Source organism: Apteryx mantelli, chromosome 13 (genome assembly GCF_036417845.1).
Source record: "Apteryx mantelli isolate bAptMan1 chromosome 13, bAptMan1.hap1, whole genome shotgun sequence".
Taxonomy (NCBI): Eukaryota; Metazoa; Chordata; class Aves; order Apterygiformes; family Apterygidae; genus Apteryx; species Apteryx mantelli.
This window is the reverse complement of record NC_089990.1, coordinates 18,116,066-18,142,923: the sequence shown is the minus strand read 5'-3', so window position 1 is coordinate 18,142,923 and position 26,858 is coordinate 18,116,066. Positions and strand designations below refer to the sequence as shown.

General features: G+C 41.6%; 1 protein-coding gene across 7 annotated transcripts in view; it reads left to right on the top strand.

The window, feature by feature from the left end:
* The window catches only part of KIAA1210 (KIAA1210 ortholog), a 46,264-nt gene extending 30,878 nt beyond the window's left edge, over positions 1-15,386 (top strand). For 2 of the 7 annotated variants that reach the window (XM_067304223.1, XM_067304220.1), the window contains 7 exons: positions 3,658-3,867; positions 4,526-4,628; positions 6,115-7,692; positions 8,429-8,580; positions 9,138-9,194; positions 9,287-9,383; positions 13,908-15,386. In XM_067304223.1, the coding sequence (XP_067160324.1) occupies positions 3,658-3,867; positions 4,526-4,628; positions 6,115-7,692; positions 8,429-8,580; positions 9,138-9,194; positions 9,287-9,383; positions 13,908-14,269 (2,559 nt within the window). In that variant the 3' untranslated portion in view covers positions 14,270-15,386. Of the gene's footprint in view, positions 1-3,657; positions 3,868-4,525; positions 4,629-6,114; positions 7,693-8,428; positions 8,581-9,137; positions 9,195-9,286; positions 9,384-13,171 lie in introns of those variants that run through there. The other 5 variants (XM_067304224.1, XM_067304222.1, XM_067304225.1 and 2 more) reach the window with 5 other exon arrangements.
* Positions 15,387-26,858: the final 11,472 nt, after the last annotated feature.

The following is a 26,858-nucleotide window of genomic DNA, read 5'->3' as shown; positions in this document are numbered from 1 at the left end:
AGTTAACAGAGGTGATGCTTTTTGGAGAAGAGCCTAGGAGACCTTTCATCTTGACTATCCCTGGTGCATGGACCCGAGCTGAGTTCCTGTCCACCTCACACTTTCAAGGCTGACCTGTGAGATTTGCTTTTATTGCCCCCCTCTCCAGCATTGATATAATGTCTGAGAGACTCATCAGACCACAGCTATGCCAATGGGGACCTCAAATGTCAGTGCCAAAGGCAGCCACCGCTCTGACAAAGCTGGTTCAACTCAAGGGATAGCCCTTGCCATTGTATGAGTGATCTAATCTGCCATTTAGCTGAGAAGTGGAAATGTTATGGGTCCAGAACAGCTGCGGGTCATTTTGTCCTAAGCTTTACTGTCCTCCATACAGCTTCCCTGTCTGAGAAGCTCACCAAAGAGAGGACAAATTAACCCTTTGTGAAGCAGGGAGGAGCCCACAAAAAAAAGGAGAGGGGGTAGCAGGGTACCTAGGTTATTCCCTCCTGATAACGACAGCCTTAAGCAGCCGGGGCAGCATCCTGAGGGTCAAGCTCTTAGTGCCAACTGCTCTGCTGAGGAAGCTTTTCCTTCCGCTCCCTCCTTGGCCAGCCTTTGAGAAGTGAGAGAGCAGCCTTTGGGCAAGACCAGCTCAGCTTTCCTATGGTTGAGGTCAGGCGCTCTCCTGCTCAGTCATCCCTAGCTCAGTTGCTTTCGGGGTAGAAAGATAAAGTAGTATATTCCTTCTCCTAGTAGACAGTGAGTCAGACAGCTTTAGAGGCCTAAGTGATTTAGGTAATTCATTGGTAGGTAATTCATTTAGGTAATTTCATTGTCATTATTTTTTAATAACCTCATTATATGTATTTTATCATTAGTTCAACTTACATTTTATTAAGTCATCTCCCATTGTATATTTTGAGTGAAATACTCCATTTTACAAACCTGCATGCTGGTTGTTCCTTACAATATAAAACAGCCCTTTTCTTTCCAGTTCTGAAGTCTTTGAGCTCTTTCTGTCTTATGTTCTTGTCTCCTATAAGAAAGAAAAGGAAGGACAGGAGGAAAATTTCTTTCTATTCCATGTTGCACATAACTCCTCTACTTAAAAGCTCTTCCTTGTTCTCCCCAGCTCACTAGGAATCTGGCTAGCCTCTCTACAGTATGACATTTGTTCCTTTACCCAAATGTTTTTCTTAGTCAGCAGATTGGCTTAGTGGAAATCTTGCCAATGTGTTTATCTAAAATAAAAAAGCTTTTCCTAAATAATCATTTTTGCAATAACATTTGTAACTATTCGTGTAATACCAGTATTCCAACTAGCAGAATGTGGGTTGTTAAACTGAATAACCTCATTCCAAAATATGAAGAAAATGGTGAAGAGCACCAAGAAATCTACACCAGTTGTTCTATTTAACAATGCTGTTTGTTAAGTAAACGAAAAAGTGGATTTAATTGTAAGAGTTACACACAGTGTGGTGGTTTACTTTTTACCAGTGCACTGATATTGCTGCAGATGATAGTAACTTGATGTCTTTGCCCTGTGCTGCTTTTCTAAGTTTTCCAAGAGCTTCATGCTGCTGTTGCCTCTGTGGGAAGCCCTGATGTGTCACCCACGATAATTCTCAATGCTTTCCACATTTATAAATGCACGGTTTCTGATTGATCGAAAAATAAATGTGAGGCTGTCACTCAAAGATAGTAGCAAGTGACTTTACAGAGACACTAACAAGCATTATGCTACCTTTGCCAGATAGCATTTACCAAAGTCTAGCTTCCTTGTTGGCATCTTCAACGCAGACTGATTAAAAGCAAAGCAGAGTCTCATCTTGTGAGGCTGAAGAAAGTTTCTTGGCACAAACACGCTTTAGGAAATGTCCCTCTTAGCTGCATCATTTTCCAGTGCAGACTCCTGTAACTGCACAATAACCAGCTAACCCCAAATTTACCTTACATTCAATCACCAGTATGGAGAGCCTGTCTCTGCATCACTGTCTTTGAGAGAAGATATCAATTCTCAGTCAGAGCTGAGAGAGAAAAATTTCCTGAATCCTCAGTGGAGAGGGGAATGTTCTCCATTAAGGGAAAATTCTCCTTTAATGTTCATTTAATAACAGGTTTACTATCACCAAGGAGCAGATCTTCAGCTGGTGTACAATGCTATAGCTCAAACCTTAAACTCTCCTAGCTTTAATGAAAGCCGTAGGCTGTAAAAGACTGGATGGTCTCACAGGATTAAAATAAGCAAGAACTATGAAACCTACATATAAAGTAGAAATGCAAAGTTCGTGCAGGTGGTACTAGTTCAGATAGCTTGTAAAATCAGGTACTGTTATACAAGCAAACATAACAGCTGATTTTGCCATCTATATATGTCAGTGGCTCAGATACTATCTTCAGGTGCTTTTTATATTAAATAAGTACAACTGTAATTTTAAAATTGGAAAGCAGAGGAACCTGTATATAGAAATGAGTAACAGTGATGTTATTTTTGTAAGTTCTAGTGATTGTAGAATTTTGTAGAATTTAGTTAGCTTAGTTTTGTAGAATTATAGTTAGCTTATTTACTAAACATGCTCTTCTTTCTTCTCATGAAAAAATTACATACTGTGAAAAAGAGATCTGTATCTGGCCTAATACATTCTGTTGCGATTTATTTCTGATCTAGGAACTTAAAATAATCAATAGAGCATAATGAAATTAATTTTTGGTTTTCTTAAACACAAAGCAATATACCTAGACAATTTTTGTAGAACAGATGGGAAGACACTTTTGTTATCTTTAAAACTTCATCAGTATATATATATTTTAAACTCTATGTTATATCTTAACCTTAAACAAAGCCAAAATCTGAATACAAAGCACATTTAAACAGCTATGTTTCACCTGGTTTTATGGCCAAAACCATGAAAAATAGCAAATATGTTGTGTTGAATGAAGCTTGTTTGACATGTCTGTATAATTTTGCAAATGTTCCAGCAAGTCTGGTCTACATTTCAAACCAGTAACAAAACCAGTCAAACTGCATGTTTAGGGGTTTCTCTTCAAACATTTTTGCCAACTCTTTATTTTGATAGTGTAATCTAAGACTATAGCTGTTTGATTCCCCAGAGTAGCATGGCTGTAAGGGTGAGATCCACATCACTTTGCTTAAAAGATGGTTCTGGGCTACTTGTTGGAGAGAAGCATTGATTTTTCTGGGAGAGTGTGTATTCAAAGAGCAAAGAGGCTATGGTAACTTTCTTAGAAACAGAACTAATGAGAAACAAATACCCATCCTGCTTTTGTGGCTTTTTAATAACTCATTCCTGCAATGTGTCTCATTATCAGGATGAAAAGGCAGTTACAAAAACTGCACCAGTGTCTCCTGCTGGTGCACACATATATTGCAAATGGCTTTTCAGATAAGAACTGGGAAGGACAGATGAGGCTGTTACTATGGGAGAGGAAGAGCCAGACATTTCCCACTTCTGTGTAACATACAGCTAAACACACCAAATGGAGTTGAAGGCTATGCAGAGGTGACATTAGACATGACTGTTAAAAGTGAGGATTTTATGTCAAAAAATATAGCCATTCCAGGCTTCTGAAATGGAATGAGCTAGCAAAGGAAACCCATTTCAGAGGTGTGGGGAAGCCAAGCAAAATGAATAGTGATGTGTTTTTGTTTTACAGATAACTTCTGGAGATTCCTCTAGGCCCATCAGTCCTTCGTCCTCTGCTGCTCTTGGGGCCCCAGGCTCACGAGGCCGCAGCTTCCTTCCCGTTGACTTCACCGTCCCTGCCAGTCCCCTCGGCTGCCTGGACACCTCAGCAGCCAGGCACAGGATTGCCATAAACCCCCGGAAACAGAAAGGCTTTGCCAACAAGAACCAGCAAACCCAGGTAAGTCTCTTCTGGAAAAGAATCACTGTGATTTTTTTTAATTTAAAATATTTCTTTGTCCACTTTTCTTCCTTCTCCACATTTCTTTCTGTATGTCACCCTCTGCATGAAAATCTTCCCTTCAGTTAGAAGTGCCTTGGATGAATTCCTGCACTTTGGGAGGGAGGAAGGGAGGAAAACTCAGGATGAGTGAAATATAGAAAGAGGCTTTCTTAGAAGTTTGGGCCCTACAGCATCTTTGCTGGATATTCTTTGTGCTGCAGCTGATGTAACAACTACAGTGCTGAAGGAGAAAAGCTAATTGTGGAGTGGCAATCCCAGTTACCAGAAGTGATGATAATGTGTCTGGCTTGCTTTGTTCTGTGTGGCCAGGTAACTTGGGTGGTGCCTTAAAAACATGCTCATTCCTTCAAAATATATAAATTCCAGAATGTTTCAGAGATTCAAGAGAGATCAGTGGGCTGCCTTTGATATTTTAAAACATGGGTGATTTCTAAGTTCTTAATTGGAATAGCGCTTTACCCACAGTGTTGGTAAATTCCAGTATGGGTTTTTTATGTCTGCATGTTTTGTGTATTCATAAACGTGTGTGTGTGTGTATAAAATACAAGTTTTGTGCATAATTCTTTAATTAAAACATCTTACTGCAACATATTAGGTGGACCAGCTGGAAAATGAAGCATGTCTTCCTGCAGCTCCAGAAAAGAAGGGAAATTCAACAGAATTTCTTGAGAGTGACCAGCATAAAAGTGATTGGGAAGGTAATGCAGACCTATGAATTGCTAAGTTGGTTGCTTGAACTCTTCTGCACATGGCTGACAGTGAAAAACCTATCAGTCTGGGCACCTTTTTTGGTTTTATATCATAAACCCATTCCTGGCTGCTAAAGTGTGATGAGGAAAAAGTCATGTGCTCCAGTCAACACGGTGGTGCTGGAATGGTGAACTTCGGGGGCAGCATTAAAAAAGAAATTAGGTGAAGGTAGTATTTTCAGAAGTACTTATGCTACAGAGGCAGCTAGATCTCACTGACTGGGGTCAGAGTTCCTTGAAACTCAGAAAATGTTTAACTCTTCAGCATTGCATCTGTTAAGTGTGTAATTTCACTTTAGTTGGCCTGTGTTTGCTATATCTTCCATTGCTACCTCCCCTTCTTATTATTTGAATAATAGCTAGTTGTCAGTAGTAAAACAATTGTAATTGTGAATTCTAAGAACAACTGAAATTTCTCCAAAATGGCATGCAGGGTTTTATCTTTAGCATTGTATTATATGGTAAAGGTACAGTATAGTGGGAATGCTGGCACTTTGTGGTCAAGGCAGACTCGGGACCTGGTGCTCTGAGATATTAAGTGTCTCAAACCCAGGGGATTAGTGTCTGCTATTTGTATATGAAGCAACTGGGCACTGAGGGCTCCTACTGTTTCAGAGGAGTGAGTGACAAATGGAGCACACAAATATCATCTTTCTGGTAGTTGGGCATCTATGGCTCATTCATAAAGGGTTTTGAGATGTGCTGATGGAAAGATCCGTATAAGATTTGTGTAGTATTATCTGTGATTCCCAATGCATTTAACATGGACTGTGAGTTCAGTGTTGAAGGGTACAGTTCCTCAGGCCAGGCTCCATCAAAAAACAAGAAATGCCATTTTGGATATCACAGACCTGAGACTGCCCTTGATTGTATCAGTTATGACTGTCATTTGCTGTTGTACTTCTATCCTGAATTTCCCAGCGAGAAATCTCTGCAGCTCAGTGGGTCCCAGGTGCCTAGAGAGGGTTAGGTTTACTGTACATGCACTGTATGGTTGAGATAGGGTAAACCCACTCCCCAGAGGAGATGCTGGTCTGACTCTGCATATGCAAATCACCTGTACCACAGTAGTCCTTTGGGCTGCTTCACAAACACTTCAGACTTACTGTGTGTGGACACATCTCAGCTGTCCAGATGTTCAGCAGCCCTGAAAATGATTTGATACCGGCTCAGCAGGCAACTGATCAACTGTTTTGATGCAAGTTCAGCAGACAACAACATTCAGTCATTCCCAGGCTTAGGTATATTCAAACTACAAAGTATTAGTCTCCTCAGCTGGGCAGACCAATTCCAAATATACTTTTAACAGCCTTGTAATGGCAGCCAAATAGGGGTAACTCATGCTAAATGACTGCTCTGTCTGGAATGAATTACTGATATGGGTGGTCCTTGAGCTGTAACCTTAAAGTGCACACTTCTCTTCTGTTTAATATAGGCTTATCAGCCCAGACAGAATATGGTGCAAGGGGAAGCGGTTCTAAGGAGACACCAGCTGTAACAAGTCCCACTGACGCTGCCCTTGACTTTCGCAATTCCACACCTGTGGCAGAAGACTTCTGTGCTTTGTTGCAAGAGAATGCATGCCTTCCAGACACGGACCATCAGAATAAAGCAGCTTCTCCAGTGTACGTGGAGGAACACCACAGGGCAGAGGTGCCGTACTGTTTGGGAGAATCTGCTGGTGAATTGAAATTACATCAGGAAAATACCAATACTGAAGTGTCTGCACTTCCCAAATCTCAACAAATTAAAGCAGAAGCTGTTTTGTTACCAGACATACTAACAGATGACTTGTTTAGCAATGGCATGGAAACACAAGACATAAATATATTGGCAGCTGTTGCACAAAGGTCGTCAGCAAAATCTGTGGACCAAAAGGACCAAGATTGGGAAAAGGGGGATCCACCGTTTACTGGCAAAGTAGAGGCTTGCCTGGGTGCTAGTGAAAATCAGTCCATCCACTCCGTCTCAGATCCTGTGCTGAGCATTTCACAGGTTGGTCTAGCCAATTCAGGGTCTTGTTTTGACATCAAGGCAGTGGCTGTTTTGAATCCTGAAGACAGGTCAGGAACAAGAAATGATAAAGAAACTTGTGAAATTATGGAATTTCAGTCATCCAAAGGCAATGCAGAAACCAAACCAGATGCTGCTGCATCTGTCTTGGAAGCAGATTGTGTGCTGCCCCCCAGTAAATTGGATGTATGTTTCAAAGCAGAAATACCTTGTCCTGTTTCGAAGGGTAATGAAGGCAGTCAACAAACCAGCACACCATACACCTTTGAAAAACTTTCCATTGGATGTCTTGCCTCCTCAAGTTTGTCTGGCTTGAAGAGTAATATCTCTTCTAATGATGACAATAAAGAGTACCAGTTAAACAGTACAGCTTCTCACACAAGAACAGTGAGAGAGAGCCAATCTTTGGAAGAAAATATAAAAACGCCACTAAAGACTGCTGCCGCTAAACCAGTTAGATTTACCATTGCACCAGCATGGCAAAGATCTCTCTCAGGGGGTTCAAATTCAAAGGAAGATTCTTATAGCAGAAGTTCCCCAAGCTCCCCTGTAAGACCAGAGTTGTTTGAAGGAACAACGAAAGAGCACACACATTTTGATGCTGTCATACAGGAGTCTGCAAAAAACAACTCCAATAGATTTGATCGAGATAGTAAAGACAGTGACTTGCATTTGAATTCTTCCATGGAGTGGGCTGACCACGAAGCACAAAATGTTGAAAACCCATTTGGGGTCAGACTAAGGAGAACATCTTCATTACTGAAGTACCAGAGTGAAAGCCGTGCTGAGATTCCAAAACTAATCCCCTCGGCTGCTCCCACTGTTTCTTCTGTTTCAGTCAATGAGGATCAGAAATCAGTTGGCCCTGGGAAGCCATCTCCAGGCCTTCCTGTTAGCACAAAATCATTTGTTAAAAAATCAGATCTCCTAGAAGACAAAAATCCTCCCAAGACAAAATCTGAAGAAGTGGCAAAGAAGCAAAATGGTAGTAAACCTTCAGGTATTTACACACTGTTTTTATCCAAACATTGTAGAAAACAGTCGCCTTCTGAGACCCTTGACAGAGTGGCAAACAAAAGATAGGACCAAATTCAGCCTTGAGTTCATCAGCACTGTAATTTAATTGGCTTGATAATTTGGCCAGTCAAGAGAATTCTTGGTTTATCTTAATGAGGGGTGTATTCCAGCAAGAATAACAACAGAATAATAGCTTGAGGGCATCTGAAATGTTTTTGGTATGACCTACTTCTACATACAGCTAGAGGTTTTACATCGCTTTTTAAAACTTGCTGCTGTTTTGTAGTTAATTTTTCAGATTGTGACAGCTGAAAATTTAACTAGGAATTGTATTAGGTGTGATTTTTTTTCTCCAGTCACTTTGTTTAAAATACTTGAAAAGTGGAAAGGTGGCCTGTATTTTACTGCCTACATGAAAAAATAATGGTTATCATACTCATTTAATCTGCAATGTAAGGATGTTTCAAAGGCAAAATCCGGTTCACAATGGTCTCAGTGGGAGTTCTGCCATTGACTAAAAGGGAAGCATGGTCAGGTCAAAAACTCCAGAATAAACAGAAAAAAAGTTATTGCCAAGGACAGAATCATCAGGAAAGGTGATTTTATCTCCATGCTGTTCAAAGGGTATTACAGATGCTGAAGGATTTAAAACACAAACACTAGCTTTAGACTGACTTGACCTAAATCCCTTCTTCACTTCAGAAATGCTTTTTTTATAGAAAAAGTCTCCTCTCCACATTTGGAAACTGCTTCCTCTGAACCAGCTTGGGTCTCCATGGCAAAACTAAAACAAAAGGGTTTCCAGGGCCACCCTCTTGCCAAAGAACATAAAGCTGAAGACAAAGCTTTGACCAAAGTGGATCGAGAGGAGGTAGAGTATAGACTGATGTTGCATGGATGTGAATCCTGCACCAGCTTGCCTGGGCACTTGTGCAAACTGCTCAATATGACATTCACGGCAGGCAGGTTGTTAGCACTACTCATAGACAAATTTTCAGGACTGGGCTCTAAAATGTATTGTAGCAGACAGCTGATGCAAATGAATTAACAAACATGTGACTATGCTGTGCAAATCAGTCATTAATTTCAGAGCTGGATCCTTCTACATGTTCCCTTGCACTGTTCAGAGCTGAGCCTTCTCAGAGCTTGACTGGTGCCCAGCACATGTTCAGGCAGCCTGAGACCTGCTGTGAGTTGCAGTAGCTTCCCCAGGATTGGTGACCTACAGACAGCATAAAGTGCACTGCCCCAGAGACTGTACCAACAGTTTGGGTTTTCCATTGGCTTTTGCATAGCTTTCCTGTGCAGCTTGGGCAAGCCCTTCAGTTTCCCCATCTGCGAGACAGAGAGGATAACCTGCCTGCATGTGCAGTAACCCTGTTTTTATAACAGCTGTCGTCTTTCTTCTCCTCTCCCTCCCTCCCGCAGGCTGTTCCCAGCCATCCTTTACTGGCTTTTGGTGCGTTCCTACAGTCAGGTTTGGAGGTGCTGCCAGGACTCTGAGGGCAAACTTTCTGAGTTCAAGTGGCTGGTGGGTTCCTCATTTGCATTCCTTTCTCCTCTTCCCCCTCTTGTAGCAAGCTAGTGAGAGCGTATTGAGGAAGAGCACGCCTCCCAGCTTGAGCTGTCAGGAAAAGAAACTGCAAATGAAGACCAGTGTGTCTGCTGCAGCAGGTATTCTCTTTCATCTACGTCTTTGTGTAGTGGCTACAATTTTCACCAGTAAGTGATGAAGGTGGTGGGTAGCAGGGGGGCAGATTGCTACCTTTTTGGTAATGAGCACACTTTATATAAGGCCTGTTCAGACAATGGTTTGCATATAAGGCAGTGCACTGCCTTGCTTGCTTGCCAGAGAAGGCTAATGAAGAACTTTATCTCTACTGTCAGTTCATGAAGGAGCATATAAACAGTATGGTGATTTACTATTGGCAGAGGTCAGTACTAAAGAGTATTTTCCAGGGAGCAGTTGAAGTTGGGAAGTGTCCAGAAGAAAGCAGCAAAAAAGGTCAGGTCTTCTAGACCTGCAGTCAGCCAGGAAGTACTGATGGGAGTGGAGTTGTTTAGTCTAGAGAAGAAGACTTAATTTGCTGCAAAGAGGAAGAGACTAGTCTTTATGCCTGCTGTGGGCTTAAAATGTGTCAGGGGAGGTTTCGCTTAGACATTAGGAGAAACTTTCTAACAATAAGGGTGGTGAAGTGCGGCACAGATTGCTCATAGAAGGTGTGCAGTTTCCATTGCTGGATGTTTTTGAGAAGAGCTTAGTTGAACATGCGTCAAGAATAATTCAGGTAGAGTCAGTTCCACCCTTGGGTGAGCAGAGAGATTGGATGGCCCCTCTCCTGCCCTGTTCTCTGTGACTGTAAGAAGGATGCAGGGGAAGAGTGTGACTCAGACATCGTGACTCACGTACCTCTTTGCAGGCTACTGCTGGGCTGCAGCTTATCCTTCCCTGCATACTCAGTGTGGTGCCAAACCTCAGAGACATGCTCCAACGAGGTACAGATAAGCCAGTTCTTCAGCTGTAAAAGCATATTGTGCTAGCTGAAAGCTATTGATTTCAGATGCTCCCTAAGAACATAAGAAATGCTCCACTGTGTCAGAGCAGTGGCTTATCTGATCCAGGTTTCTGTCTCTGACACTGGTGGTAAGAGATGCTGTCTAGAGAGAGCACATGCATCTGATCACTTTCTGCAGTCCTTTTTCCTTATAATCCACCAGCATCCAGAATTGTTGTATTAGGGATGTTAGGGGGTACATCCCTGCCTGCTCCCTGTAGTATCTGTTTATAGACCTGTTGTCTCATCCCTTTTTGAACCTACAGGTACTATGAAATAAACCTCCTCCCCTTACTACAGATAGCTGACCAGCTGAGAATGTGCGTCACCAGACAGATTCTGATGTCAGCTGCCAGCCTGACTGTGGGTGTGTGTGATTAAAATACAATTAAAAAAACCCCAGTTCTGTTACAGGCCAGCTTCATATTAGGGCTTCAGGTGCAAAGTGAAGGATGAAAAATAAACAGGCCAAAATTTCTGTGTGGATTAGAAGGAGGTTTTCCTTTGGAAGGCTGGCACAAACAGGTTGCACTTCTGTGTGTTGAATCATCTAAACCTTGGAGGCCAAGCAGCCTCCAGTGGAAATCCAAAGTGGAGTTGTGTACTGCAGGGACATTTGGCTTTGCACCGCTACTCATTTACTAGAACTCATACCACTTGTGAGCCTGGCAGCAATATTGAAAAATTTTCTGCATCACCTCTTCCCAAGAACTGGCCTAGTTTCCTGACATCCAGTGACTGTTTCCTCCCCTCCAGGGATAGAATTTACAGGGATATTCTAGTCTTCCACCCTTTGAATATCGCCAAGAGCTCTGACCAGTGCTGATGTTTAAGGAAATCACCACTCTTCAACTGCTCAGAAAACCATGCTCTGTTGCTAATGGAGCATTCAGCACTGTCAGTACATGGACAGGAAAGCAGGAATCACAAATGTAAACTCTTCTCCTCTCTGATTTTGTTCCTATTAGTGCAGACAGAAATTTGTCTGGGTGAAGGTGCTGGTGGTGAAAAGGATGTAGGTTTACTATCCAGAGGAGTTATTAATCTGGATCTTGTTTTTTGGTTTATGTGAACTGTCAGCAGTTTTCTTCTCCCTTGAGGTATGGTTGAGGTTTTGTGTGTGATGCACACATCCTGCACACAGCAGCAAGAGGAAGGACAGCCCAAGGTCAGCTAAGTTTGGAAGAGTATTTCAAGAAATCACATCCTTACTTTACTGAGTGTGACTGTTTTGTTATTGCTGCATAGCAGCCCACGTTATAACCAAGGGGAGATTACTTAGCTTGTCTCTTCTCTTTCTCTCATTTCACCCTAAGCATGGTGAGGCTTGTCCCAAAGCCTGTCTTCCCTAAAATTTGCATGTGCCTCCACTTTTGTTTTTTGTTTTACCCTGAGCTGTTGAATGCATGCAAAAGGGTTTGAGACTCACTTTTGCTTATTACAAAGAAGAAAGTCTCCCAAACTGTGCAAATCCATTTCCAAAATCAGATTTTCAATAAGACATAAGTTCACTTCTGAAAATTGTATTGTGTATGAGGAGCTGCAGCCTTTTCTTACTGGATAATATACTTCTTCCAGTAGTCCTAAGGATAGCTTGCACCCTGCAAGAACTACCAGTGAGCCAGGATTGTAAAAAAGACCAGAGACCTCCTGAGTGAAGGTAGGAACTTCTGCAGTTTTGCCCAGGGGTGTGACTAGCAAAGCTGATGGGCAGTTTTCATTAATTTAAATTCAAGCAGGATCAAAGTTCATGAATTTAACATTGCTTATGTCCTCACGTGGCCTCTCTTCTTGTGCTGGAGCACAGCAGCCTCATCTTGTCTACCACATACCTCACACAGACTAATCAAGTACGAGAAAATGTTTGGGTTTTTCCCAGGCTCTGACTTATACATGGAGATATAATACTGCCTGGGTTGGAATGGAGGGAGAGGATGCACAGCATTGACAGACTTGTGAACTGTGTCTCAAGAGATGAGAGCTGCATCTGTTCAGAGCTGCATTCTGCAAAGCCCCATCGCAGGCAGTCTTTCTGAAGACATCAAGCCTGAAAATCTTCGAGCAAGATGGATGGAGGAGGCCTTTTCTAAATGGTAGCTTGAAGCCATACTAGCAATGTTATCTGTGTTCCTCCTTCCTTTCTGAGGATGACAGGCTTGTGTTAGGCTGCATGAAAACATCTAGCCCCACAAGCATCCCACCTTCTTGGTTTACAGATCCAAGAACATAAAGCATTGATTTGGCCTTGTGTTTAATAGTGTTGCTGGAGTAGGAATATTTGTGCTGGCAGCAAAGACTGAAAAATAAATCTTTAGACTTCTCAGTGTTGAAAAACATACACCAGTTAATTTAACCCCACAGTGAGCCTTACCCTGCAGATACTCAGTTTTCATTTTCCTGCATGCTTAGGAGTCTCATTTCTAGATCTTCTTGCACTCATAGAGCAGAATAAGCCTGTGGAACTCCTTGCTGTGCACTGTCATGGCAGCTAAGAGTTTGTAAGAAAAGGAGAAAAGAAAGAAAGAAGTTAGCCAAGAATATGAATAGCAAGAATATCTGGAGCTATAATCTCCACACATTTGAAGAATTTGGAAGAACTTCATGTATCAGGAATTAGATACTTGCTTATTTCTTGGGCCTCAAGAGAAGATTCCTTTAAGGGCAGATTATTCACTGACAGCTTAGAATCAACTTTTCAATTGCAATAGTTAGTCCTAGCCATTGTTGCAGCTGGACCAGCTAGTGCTAGCCATACCCAAATTAGCAATTCCTCTGACTTTTATTTTTGAGTCACAGACGTTCTGGGCTGTAAAATGATTGCTTGAAAGAGAGGGAAAAATTACTGGCAGAAATTGAGTTTTAACTGTTTAGCCTTCTGCTGAATGATGGATATCTTCTTGTTGGCAGGTAAAGTTGGACCTATTGCTCAGGAAGCATCTGTGATTCCTGCTATTGAAAAGGAAACAAGACACTCCTCTAACCTGCCAATGACATCATGCAGCCCTGCTGAACCACCATGGCTATCCCTGGCCAAGAAGAAAGCCAAAGCATGGAGTGAAATGCCCCAGATTGTACAATAGCAAATGACCTGAGCATCCTTCTTTGTATTGCCAATAGCTGCATTAACTCCATTTAATCACTTCTTTACTGTGACCATTTTTTGAGAAATAAGAGCCTTAGAACTTCTGACCATACTCTTACGTGTAAATACACAATGAAGAAATACCATTGAGGGCTTAATCTAAAGTATTAGGAAGCTAAGCATTTCCCACTACCAAATACTAGGAAAACTTGATCAATTTGTTATATACTTACATGTTTGTCTAAAAGACACTGATGCTCTAAGAAGACATGCTTCAGGCTTTTTCAATGTTTCCCTTTCAAAATATATTTATAAAGCTTTCACTAACCCTACAGTATTTTGTGAAATTTGGCTTTGGATAGGAAATTAATGTGTGCTATAAAATAGATGTAGTGCTCTGCACTGACACATCATGACTCATGGGCACTGATGTCATAACACTTCTCTATCCGATGCTCTGAGACGGGCATCCTGACCTTGCTTCTGATTGTTAATGGATCTATTTTGTGATAGCTATAGGATCCAAACAGTAGTGTGAGTTGAAGTGAATCTGTTTTTCAGGTGGTTTGAAGTCGGGGCCTTGCACACTGATGACTGCTGGAACAGCCCAGAGCCACCTGCCTCCTGTTCTCTTCCACACGCTAGAAAACCACCGGTCTCTAGAGTACACTCTGCTCTTGGTTACACTTTCGGAAATCTGGGATAATTTGAGTTTGGGCCTTATATCAAAAAAAAGTCCTTTCTTTAATTATGGCAAACAGCAATTAATTTTTTGTGAAATTCTTCAGCCAGTTGTCTCTCCTAAAGTGTGTTGGGAATGGGAAATAATTGCGGTCCAGAAGGTGGCATCTTTGTTTGCAGCAAACACCACTGCTGTCTGTGTTCATGTAGCTGTGTATTTAGACAGGTGTATTTACTGTTAGTGATAAAAGGTCATCTGCTTTCCTCCTTGCCTCATCAATTTTTAACCAAAAACTCAACATCCATCTAAAAATGTGCGTCTGGGAAAGGATTATTCTTTCAGTGCCTAGCCTTGCAGTCATGGAAGTCAACGGGAGTTTTGCCATTGACTTTGAAGGGAGCAGACATTTGAAAAAAATTTAGAAAATGATGATAGTGATTTAAATGGCAGTGGTACTTACTGGTCCTTTTTCATTTTTTGCAGCATTGCACATTTATAAAGTAGGTTTTGTTTACAGTCAGGGCAGAATTTGAAGGCTGACTTGGCTGATGGACTGTTTTTAGCAAGTTGGTAGGTGCGTTTAAGGAAAATGTTATCTATTGATAAGTTTAGCAACAAAGCAAAAAATCTGGTTTCAGATCAGCTCATTAACAGGCCTTCAATCTTACAATTCTGGCCTGAATTTAAATATATAGCTCTTGAAATTTGAACACAGTATTAATTAGGAGCTAGACTGTGAAACTTTTTTATATAGGTGAAAACTTACTCAAATAGGCCCACTGGAGCTATAGATTCTGTTTGTGTATAGTAACACCAGAAAGAGTAAGGGTTTCACAATCAGTTTGGTAATACAGGCCTATATTACTACTTGTTTCTCTCTATTTTAAGAAGCGTATCTTATCTTGCAAAGAACAAAAGTATTTGTATTTCTCTGAAGCTTTTGAGTGTAATGTAAAAGAACATACTAAACTTTGATTCCTAAAGTTTTGTACAGCTGATATCCCATCACAAGCTCTCTGACCCTCTGTAAAATACGTGCTTTTCTATATTCTGCCAATTCTCTTCTCTTTTGGTTAGTGTGGATTGTGATCCTTCACCTAAAGTGCTGCAGATGATACTAAAATCTCTCTTTCCTTGTGTTGCTTTTGATCTTAATATTGATTCTGTCTTTTATGTTGGGTATGTATATATGTTTTTTTAATCCTTACCTTGAAGGAACCCTTTTTGTATTCCATTCCTGTATTTGGTTTACTATTAAACACTGCTATCAGTGGTGGTGATATAATTCCTGGGAAAATAAGACTAACTGATTGTCCGCATTCATTAAAGCAAAAATAAAAAAAAGGCTTTGGGCATTATAGACACTCTATATGGATACACTGCATAGATCTTATTCTGAGATGACTTCATCTGTGTGGCCTAGGACTGATCAACATGGTTGCTCAGAAACTGTGGTTATGGACTCAGGAGCTTTTCTAAATCTATCTATGGGAGTTTAAAAAGCCATCACCTGAGCTGATGGCCCTCCTTTTGTTCTGGAGCTACTCCTCCAGTTCATGGCTTGGCTTGAAGGCCAGCGCTCCTACCATCTCAGGAAGCCTTGCAAATACTCATTTGAATGTGTTTCAGTATTGCTAACCAGCTGCTCTAAGACATTTTGGGATTGCTTAAAAAAAGCATATGAAAATCATGTAATCCTACATTTGGCATTTACTTGCCTTCTGGACTTTTGAAGTGAGCATTTTCTCTGCAACCAAGAGGACAAAAACATACAGAGAAAAAGTCAAAACTTGAGTCTCATGTAATCACAAGACTTTAGAAGCTGGGGCTTTAAGGGAAACGTTGAAACATCAGTGATTTAATGATCCTTTTGTGAAAGTTGGTAGCCATATTAATATGACTTTGACTTCCTGTTGTCCATGTGTAGCTTTTAGGTGTTTTATCAGTGCAAATAATTAATATAATAAGCTCATTTTTGATGTTTTTAAAAAAATCATGATTATTTCCAGACACTGTCACTGTCTTTGAAAATAAGCTGCCTTGAACTGCAGAGTTCTTTGCAGAACATCACTGTGAGGTTTTATGGTTTGGTCTTCAGTGAAGGATCTGGAAAGCTGTCCCTGAAGTTCCCTGTGTATGGTACAGGCTCTGGGCTTTAAGCTGACGTCTGTGCTGCTGAGTGACAGCAGAGGGTGCTAGTGCCATCCCCAAGGAGTACAGAAGGGTTCACAGTGCCATAGAAAGCAGATTTCAGTATACCTTCATTTATATGTACACTATTACAGTAATCAGGCTGGAGGCTTTCTTTGATACAGAGAAGAGCAGTTTGAGGGAGAGAGAGAGGTGTATTTCTATTTGTGATTTGATTGAGTTTTTTGAGCTACAGAATAGGGGAAAATGCTTCACCCTGTTGTTACAAGAAGCCACTGAGAATTGGTGACAACCATGGGGAAAGATAGCTTGCATGGTGACTTCAGTCCTGTGCAGGAACATGTGTGAACGTCTCCAAAAAGGGCATTTGCAGTTTGGCATTTTAACTCTGCTGTTTAGAACACCTGGTGCCTGGCTAGAAGTTGATCTTCATCCCAGCCAGATGTGGAATCTGATGATTTTACGGGAGAGATTAGAGAGAAAAACAGTAACTTGGCAAGCACCTAGATGGTGAAAATGGGGATTCCTCCAGCTCTAACAGTGAGCTGTAAAGGCTAGGGCCAAAAGAGAAACTGTTATCATCCAGCTGTGGATCTACTTGGAATTAACTGGGTTTGTGGACAAGAGGGAAGGAATCAGATTAAACAAGGAAAAAGACTTTAAAACCTTGAAGCCACACACTTTTGTCCCAGCACAACTCTGACAACATACTCATTACTAATGTTGAGTACACATCTCCTTCAATAGCCCCAAACAATTCACTCTAAAATACACATATAACTCAGGAGCCAACACTCATTTCGATGACCATAGTTAGAAGGAAGGTCTTAGAATAGTAGGGAATGATTAACTATATTAAAAGCACTAGCTCTTTTCATGTTAGAAAGTTTGGATAGAGTATTACATTGTGTCTTTTTAAGTGCAGTGATTTAGAATATTAAATATAGTTAGTTTGTTTGGAAATATTACAGTAGAAGTTCTCAGCTTAGGAAAGTAATAAATCCTGAGTTGTTCCCACCTGCTTTTGAGATCAATAGAGGAAAGACATTGGCCTGTGAAGATATTTGTCCTTTAGAACTGGTACTGGGAAGTGATACACCTGGAGCATACTAGTAATCAGAGATGTGATTAGCAGCCTAACAAGACACACATCTCTCTTTCTCTTTTCCTCTAGTGTGTGTTAGCCTACCTGTTTTTATATTAGAGAGTTACCTTGTTATAAGATTTGACAGACATGTCTCGTTAACCATCACCAAAATGTTAGTGATTAGTGAAACATGCCACATCCGGGGAATCTGTGCATCTATTCAGGATTCTGGCCTTGATTTCTTGCCAGCTAAAGCTGTTGCATTCTCTGTATTTTGTGCTGTTAGGAAGTGTTTGTACCCAGAGCAGCACTATTTGTTACATGCTATTGCTGTCATTATGGGCTGGATTAGCTCTTGCTGCAGTGATTGGGTGAAACCTCTGTTTTTAATTGGAAAAAACTTTTTTTTCAACTTCTAGCCAGGCATAAGGTGTTCTAAGCAGCAGAGTTAAAATGCCAAACTGCAGATGCCCTTTCCTCTTCCTTTGTGGAAGCAGGCAGGTGAAATAAAATTCCAATTCTGAACTCTGAGCACAAAACCATGCATCTGCCTAGAACCGAAGAGGCTGCTCATGTGTTTCGAGTTGGCTGGATGGTGGGGCCTAGCTGGATGAAGGTGAGCATCTGTGGAAGAGTAACAGTTCAAGCTGAGAAACAAAAAACTTGGAGGGGGAAGCTGCAACTCAAATTATTTTTGCCTGGTGGGATGTTCCTAAGTCCAAGGAAAGGTATTGAGAGGGTGGCCTCTGAGTAGAGAAGTTCTTCATGCATCAGCTCCCCCTGCGCACAGGGAAGCAGGGCTTCGTATGCTCTTGTAAAGGAGCAGAAATGCGTTAGAGTTTCCCCCTGCCATCACCAGCTTTTTCCTGCAGTTCACACCTTTCCACATCATTTGGCCAGGAGAGGTAACACTGTGTCACCAAGCCTCTTTCCTTACTCTGGACCACAGTGAGTGGGTAAATGCGTTGATTACACTGCAGATCAAAGCGTGCTGTGACCTGCCGGCCGAGTCGGCAGCGGCGCAGTACTTCAAACAGAATTGTTCTATGATCTATGTGTTAAAAATGTAGCTTCTTAGGTGGGAACTAAGCCAAAGTTTAGCAGCTTCTCCTGACTTGTAGGGCAGATTACTGACTACTGAAATGTGAGATGCTATTATTATTATTGTGCTAGGAGGGATTTAAAAATAAGCTTTTTTTTAATGGCTGTTTATTTTTTGAGGCAATTGAAAGAAAAGTCTACAGGTAGATTATGTAAACAGGAGTATTAATTGTCAATTCTTAGACCGATCTGTAAACCAAATTAGCCACTAAACAACAAGTAGGTATGAAAATGGGTGAGGGTAATTAATTTGCATCACAATTTTGTATGGTGTAAAAACGAAGAGGCAGCAACAGGGACTGACATAAATAATCCATGTGGAAAAGGTTGTTTGGTACCTGAAACTGTCTCAGTCCAGCCATTCTTCTATCTGCCTCAGAATTTTTCTGTTAAAAAAGGTAGCTTCTCTCTCAATCTTACTTTTTATTTGTGGGATGAAAAACATCCTGTATTTAGTTTCTTTTGTAATCAGCTATATTTTGTAGGAATCTACTAATACAGGAAACACTGCCCTGTTCAAAGATCACTTTTACTTACTTTATTAAGCAATTTAAGCTAATTCCATCACATTTTCCATATTATTCCATTCTCATTTCCAAATTAGTTTTGATTTGCGGATATTTTTCCAAAGCAGAAGAGTGAGGCTGAGTGTTTTAAAATTAGAAACTTTTCACACTGCTCAGGAATATGTTTCTGTGGCATTTAAGTAACTTTTTCCAAACTGCGCAGTAAGGTCAGTGTAGCAACTGCAGCAATGCATGGGAAAGGGTCTAAGTCCTGGAGGTGTTTTGTTTCCATAGAATTTAAATTACTTGCCGCAGCCCTCCCTAATGATGTCATTGGCACCGCAGGGAGCTAACGAGGCAGGAGGAGACGGAGCGCGTCATTCCTGCTGTCCTAAATACCAGCTATGTCACTGGTGACAAGGGCAAACGGAGCAGCTGAGCAAAGTGCCCATCGTCAGCAGTGGTGGCGATGTGCCCCCCGCAGAGTCTGCGTTTTGCCAGTTGTGCACATGGGATGAAATAACTTCACTGGACTTTGTGAGCTGCAAAAGTACATTTTATTGATCCAGGAGTAAATAAAGTGACTTTTCTGGCACAGCTAGATGTACAAATTAGGACACATCTACATTAAATAATCAGAGCTGTGTTTTAAACACAACAGGTGTTCGTTCTGTTTGGATCCAGAATCATCTAAAGAAGAAGAATATATGTGTGTTTTTTCTCTCTTAGCAGACCACTTAATTGGTTAAGAGAGTTAGTTCAACCCAAAGATGAATGACCTGTTCTGTACTTGTACAAAAGGAAATCAGAGGTGCTTGGAAACAGAGCTTCATTTTACATTTGTCATTTTGACACAACAGCTTAATATGTGAGCATTCTTAGTGTTATGATCTCTTAAGAAAATAACTGCCTCCTTACCTCACAGCCAAAGCTCTTATTTTGAAAACAGCAGGAAAAATGCTACATATTGTGGTAGAATAATAAATGGGGCTATATGTACAGTGCATGTAAAATACTAAAAGAATCAACATCACTTATTTGCTATTTGTTTAATAGTTTCAGAGCATGACTCACTACTAAAGCACCACTTCTGCGAAGCACTTTAGCCTGGGTCAGTAATGGGCTGGGGCTTGGACTGACAAAGTCGAAAAGTGGATTGCAGGGCTAGTCCTGTTCTTGATTGGCCATGGTGGAAACTGGATTTGACCCCTCTTAAGAGCAGTAAAGAAAAATGGAAGAAAATCTTTCAGAAAAGGTTGGTGCATTGCTTCCTTTGATAGTCAAGTTAAATACACTGCTAGGAATGGCACATGAAAGAGCAGTTACTTATATAACTGCTGGTGTCTGAGACTCAGTAGATGAAGACCTTGGTATCTTCCTTAGTCATTTTAAGAGGATGTGTACAGTATCTCCTTCCAACTACCTATTTTACCTGCACAGGTGACTAGAAATACCTTTTCATTGCTAGATGAATCAAATGGAATGGGTAAGCTTTATTTTCCCACTGTTTGACCTTCCTTAAAAGCAGTGGACTGCAGCCTTCCTGGTGCCCTCCCCAAAGTTTGGGGTTAGCGCCCTTTAGCACCGACCTTCGCTTTGTGTCATTTCCGGGAACCTCTGGAAAGGGCCAGTCTCTGCGCTGCCCGAGGCACTTCTCGAGTCACGCCAACTCAAGGAGTACAGCTTGGAGGTTACAGCGGCACGGGCGGTTGTGGCAAAGCGTGCTGCTGCGGTCTTGGCTCCAACCGCCCTTGGGGGGAGTCGGGCGCTCCCCTGGTTCCGGGGTCCAGGCCTGGTAGCCAGCCTAGCTTGGCGTTGGGGCTGTGATCGGTCCTGCAGCGCCGCTTGGCCCAGACTTGCTGGGTATGAGTGCCTCGGTCCTGGGTGTTGCACCCCCAAACGGTGTGTTTGAAAGAGCTGACGATGTCAGTCAGGAGGTCCGAGCAAACACGTCTTCTCCAAAGCCAAGTTTAATAGGTCACCTCTGAGGTTCTTTTAAAGCCCGATGAAGAGCAGCTGCTCCACGCAGCGTGCTTGCATCCATGCCAGCAGGCGCGCTGCTTACTGTGTGTTTTGCTTTACTTTCAGTCAGCAGCCTCCCTACCGCAACACGGCGAAATAAATGTTTGTGCGGCTTCAGTTTAGGGATGCTCATGAATGAGCTGCTGCCAGTAGTTGTCCAGATGTGATCTCTAGTGTCTTTCATCCTATGTTTAATTAATTTAGTTTAGTAGTTTTTGTAAAGCGCAGATGGCCTTATGACTGCATGCTGCTGATTTGGCCCAGTGCGTTCAGTTCAGTGAGTTTTTCATCTGTTAATGTTTTTTTTTCCTCAATCTTATCCCATCCTTTTTCATACGGATTTCTCTTTTGGGGGCTGGCTTGAGAGCGAGGCATGTTGTCACGATTAATTCATTTCTTGGGCACGCTGCTCCGTTAGAAAGACAGTTCGCGCCCCTGGAAAGCCGGTGGTGTGATGCTGGAGCCGTCCCCGCTGCGGCGCCCTGCCCGCCCAGGCCAGCAGCACCCAGCTGCGGCTCCGGGTTCAAACTGGCCTCGAGCTCTGCTGCCAGGGGAGGTGACAGCGCCAGGCGCCCTCGGGCCTCTGCCGACCTGCTGCTGCTTCATGCACGCACACACGCTCTTCTGTGTTGACTGAGCAAAAAAATCAGCAGTTTTGGCCAGCAGAATTCGTATTTTCACTAGACCTTGTTGTGTTTGTTTTTATAAACAGTATGGGTCTGTAACCACAGTACTGCAGTGGAGAGGTTTTTTCTTTTGGGAGTGAACTTAAACAAGAACAGACTTCGTGCAGTTTTCTGAGGAAATGTAAAATAACAAGAATGATTTTGGTGCTAAGTGGTGCTTTGGGCTTTCTTTCAGATCACAGGAACAACTCTGTCAATCAGGAACAAATTACGAAAGCCAATAGAATTAGTTTGGTATCAATAAGATTATAATTGGGCCTTTTTGTTTCTTCATCACTCAAAAATAAATCTCAGTAAATAACTTAAGGCTAAATTCTCCCCCTAGCTATGCAAGAACAGTGCTGAAGTTGGGGGAAGTTGCCCCAAATTCACACTGCCTGATAGTCTACAATGAAGAAATGGTTGAACAAATGTCTGTGTTTTCTAGGCAGCCCCTTCAGGACTTGACATGTAATTAATGGCTGTTTCTTACCAAAAATACCCTCCTGTCAGCCTCTTTACACTCCTTGGTATCGTTGTAGATATTTCTTCCATTGAACTTTGAAAAGGCAGGGTTTTGCGGACCGGGCACGGCTCGCTGCCGTGCCCGCAGCTGCGGGGGCAAGAGGTGGCAGCAGGTCGGAGGCAGCGTAGCGCCCGCTGCATCGCGACGCAACGCGACGCAACACGACGCGACGCAACGCGAAGCCTGCGGGGCTGCGGCCTCTGGGTCAGAGCTGGGGGCAGAAAGCAGAGCAAGCTCCCACCTCCCTGCAAAACGCAGCGTAGGCATTTCTGCGGTCGTTCACAGTGTTTTCTTTATTTGTGCTTTTAGTGATGCTGGACCCCAAGATAGAGAGCTAGATTTTGAGCTAGACATGAAGTTCTCTAGAGTTCAGCACTTGTTTGGACTAAGGCTTGGGGTCTGTGTGGTTTGGAGCTGTACATCTGTTGCACTATTCAGGTCCAAATCTGGATCTAAACTCCCTCAAAGCTTAGGGATATGTGAATTTTTTTTTTTTTTTTAACCTGTGCCATTCTATAACTTTTAAAAACTATATGTTCATTTTGAAGCCAATCTGTTAATATACAGCTTAATAGGGAAGGAGCTGTTATTAAATATCAACATGCAATTATAAATATTTCTACTAATAGCCCAAGCCTGGCATTCTGACTTTAATTAATCTGATTATATTTAATAATGAATTGTGGTAACCCTTTGGACATATTTTTTAACTGCTGAAGCTGCTAATCAGTTTTGCGGATCTGGCATTCAGTGGGATAGGATTTACCTTGATTGAAGGCAGTATTAATCCCTGTCTAAAAAGACCACTATCACTGTATTTCTGAGATTGTTAAACTAATGTGTGTGTGAGGGTTTTTTTTTTTTCCTCATTTTTGTTTTTTCTGTGGTGCAATAAAGTACACCATTTTGGTGTTTGGGAAACATTTCGCCTACCATATGAAAAATGGTTTTGAGGTAGGTCTTCCTTTCTTCCAGTTTTCTGAGATCTTTGAGTTGCTTAAAGCACAGAAATGATAGAGGAATTTGAGGAATAATTTGTGTGACTCTTTACTGTAGCCAAGCGTCTGTGTGTCCAGAGCCATACATCTGGCAAGCTCCTTTTGTCTAGCTAGGAAGGGATGAAAACAGGAGGCCAGTTTCCCCTTTTGATTTCCCAGAGAGTGTGTGTGTTTTGGCTCCCAGGAGGGCAGGGAGTAAACATAGAGCTTTTGCCTTGTTTTTAGGAGAAGTGCCACCGCCCTCTTAGGTGATACCTTGTTAAACTTGCCCAAGGATGCTTCCTGGGACACTTCCCATACTGGCTCTCCATAGAAGTGTGTCCAGCATCTCCTCTGCTCCTGCTAGGCTTTGTGAGACATGCACAGGTCCCTCCAGGACTTGGGGACCTTCGGCTTTCACCAATGTGAAATGATGGTTTTGCATGCAATGCCTTTACTGGACTGTCGCTGATGCAAGCTGCCGCCTCAGGAGAAGTCTGACATAAACTTTTTTTAAAGGATTGTTTGGTCTCTGACACTGGTGGTGAGATACTGTTTTTATGTTAGACATTTCAGTGTATGAGTGAAGAAAGTAATTTGATTAGCCCATGTGCTAGAGAAATGAACCAAAGAGAAGGTGAAAATATTAATAAAAGATACAGTTGATTTGCACTCAGAGTGGCCTTGGAGTTTGCAGTATATGCTCTAAGAACAAGCTTATGTAACCTTTCTTTCTATTCATCAAGGTTTATGTGGGTCCATACTGAATTATTCATTTAAAATTAATCCACTGAGGCAGCCCACTGAGATGCCACTTCTCATTTAGTAACTGCATTAAGGACTTTGTGCTTCATTTAGGAACTGAGAGAGGCTTTCCTTGTGCTGCGGAGAGGAGCTGGCCTGCCAGAGCCGAACCGGCTGTTATAGGGGAGTTCAAACCTTCGCCTTCTCCGCGTTACCTGTAAGACTAGTCGTGACTCGTCTGACGCGACTCATGCAGCTTGGCTGAACCTAACAAAACCCAACCAAGTCGTGTCAGATTCTTAGAAGAGAAGATTAATGTGTAGTTGGGTTTATTTTGTTGTTTTGGGTGTGTTTTTTTTGGGGGGGTGGGAACATCTGATTCTGAGGTCTGCCTTCGCAGGGCTGTGGGGACCCATAGTGAACAGACACCCACGTTAGGATTTTATAACAGCAGCAGTAATTCAAGTTTATAAGTGTCATGTTTGTGTAGTTTCTGAGTTCCTTATGCATTTCAGAAGGGTTAAGAGCTCTTCTAGATGTTTACATGGGTTGTGTTACACAGGAGAAATCTTAGGCTCTTAACTCTTATCTGCAGTCTTCAAAATGCAATTCTGCTTCTAAAATGACTGCAAAATGGCATTGTGAGGTGCTATGCTGACTGTGTCTGACTTCTTAGACTTCCTTGGCTTAAAAATAAAAACATACCAGTTCTGCAGATTCACACTGTGATCTAAAATACAAATTGAGACCTTTACATGCCCTACCTCATTCATCACCAGAAATCACTTGCTTTGGGAATAACAGCCTTTATTGACTCTAAGCAAACCTGTTGTCCTCCCAAGCTGCTATTGGTTATTATTATTTATTATTAAGGTAGTGCTTTGGGACCCTAGTTTAAAAAAATATGCTGGATACCTAACAGACCTTTCAGTTTGTATTTCTCATTCTGTGAACAGAGCTCCTGTTACCACAGCCTTCAAGTACCTCCTGAGTATTTAAGAAGTAATTCTGCAAACACTGAAACTGAAAAAGTCTGGTTTCATATAGAGTTGTGTTCCTTGACTTGGTTTTCTCCCACTGCATTTGTCCTGCACCCTTGTCCCCTGTGCACGCACGTGTGTGTGTGTGTGTGTGTGTGCGCGCGCGCGCGCGCGCGCGCGCATCATTGGTGACTTGGCTGGCAAATTCAAACAGGGTCCTAATGCCTGGGGTCTTTATGTCTTTCCTTCCATCAGTCTGTTAATTTTCATCATTTTCTCTACCAGCCCTTGATTTTAATGAAACTAGTAGGATTTTTGAAATTTCTACCACCCCCTTACATATTTGGTTAAAAATAGCCACCTGATTCAAAATTTATCAAAAATGATGGACAGGCAGTATAATTTTGTAAGTTGATGCTCCCTAGAAAACCAGACTGAAAGTATAAATAATTGTAACAAGATCTTTTTCTCATCTATGCATTCTCTCTGCATTCACAGTCAGCAAAAGGAACAATTTGTTTGTTTTGCTTCTTTATTTTTGTGTGAGAGAACTAATATGTGTGATTTACTAAAGGGGAACTAAGTTGAAGAAAAGGATTTTTATGTAAATACCAAAAGTGCTTAGTTCCCTGATAATTTTTATCTACTGAGGGGTTAAATTCCATTGTCTAAGTCCAACTGCTATAAAAATTTTGTCTCTTGCAGGTATGACTGTGCTGTATTAGCTGAGAGTTTCACTGCTGCAGGCGGTAATGCAGCCGCTCCCAGAGAGGGCTTTGACTATCGGGCTAGACACTTTAACCGAGATTCAGGAGGTAAGGTAAATAACATCTGTATGTAGTGACCTTATTTTAAAATAGCCTTGCCTTTATCAGATCTGCTACAAAATTAGGCTCAGATCCTCAAAGTTATTTAGGTGCCTCAGTCATTTAACAGAGAATCAGAGGTCTGAGTATTTGGGGATCTGAAGTTAAATTAGAAAACAATGATGAATATCTCGAGGGAGAAAAAATATCAGTGATTAAAATAGATCAGAAGCAGGTTTTTTTAAAGTCTTGCCATTTTAAGGACATGCCTAGATTTATTTGTTTGTAGATTAAGGGTAAATAAGAGCATAAAATTACACGTTCATTTTAATATGTGAAAAAGCAACTGGTTGCATAACTATCGAGTTATGAAACCTGTATTTTTGTCCTCTGTATCCTGAACATCTGTGGCCTATATTTAATTGCAGTTTTCATCTTCAATTTGAAGAAACAATGTTTAGCCTGAAGATGAAAGTGATCTGTATAGTGAAATCAGCTAAGTAGTGTGGTCAGGTCTCACTAGCTAACAGAAAAGGCACTTTTATACCTGTTCTGATTTAGAAATTGGCTTTGATAGTTTAAATGCGGTTAAGAATGCTCCAGTGTTTTGAGCAATCTGAAGAAAGGAAGTATGAAAGAGGGATTGTAACTGAACAGGAACAGGTGCATAAGAATAGAGACATGGGGCCGCATTGCGCTACCAGTTTTTAAGCAGAAATCCATACTGATTTCAGTGGGGAGTCATTCTACTGAAATATTGATGACGTGATACGGTATGGCCCATGGGCAGGAAATAACAAAATGGGGAAAGTAAAGCAAGCCAGTACAAGGAGATAAAATAATCTGAAATGCAGAACTAAAGGGAACGAGCGAATTCAGAAGTAATATTACTGAAAAACCTGGGTATTGATGTGGACAGAAGGTTACATGTAGATGAGATGTATCTCATCACCTTTCACATAGCACAGCATACAGGCCAAATAGCTTCAGCCCAGACTTCAAACTGCAATCTATATTTTGCAGTTAGTCTCTCTATCTATAATGGGCTGGATGAGATTTCTGTTTCAGTCAACTTCAGTTTTTGGAGACTTGTAATTCAGATCCAAATGCTAATCTGCATTTGTGACTCAGAAATCTCTAACTGGCAACCTAATCATAGAGGGGGGAAAAAATGGGTCCTTAATGCAGAAATAGGATGGTAAGACTTAAAGGGAATGCATCAGAGTCATGTAAAATGCTGGGAGTCAGAAACTATTCTGAAATAT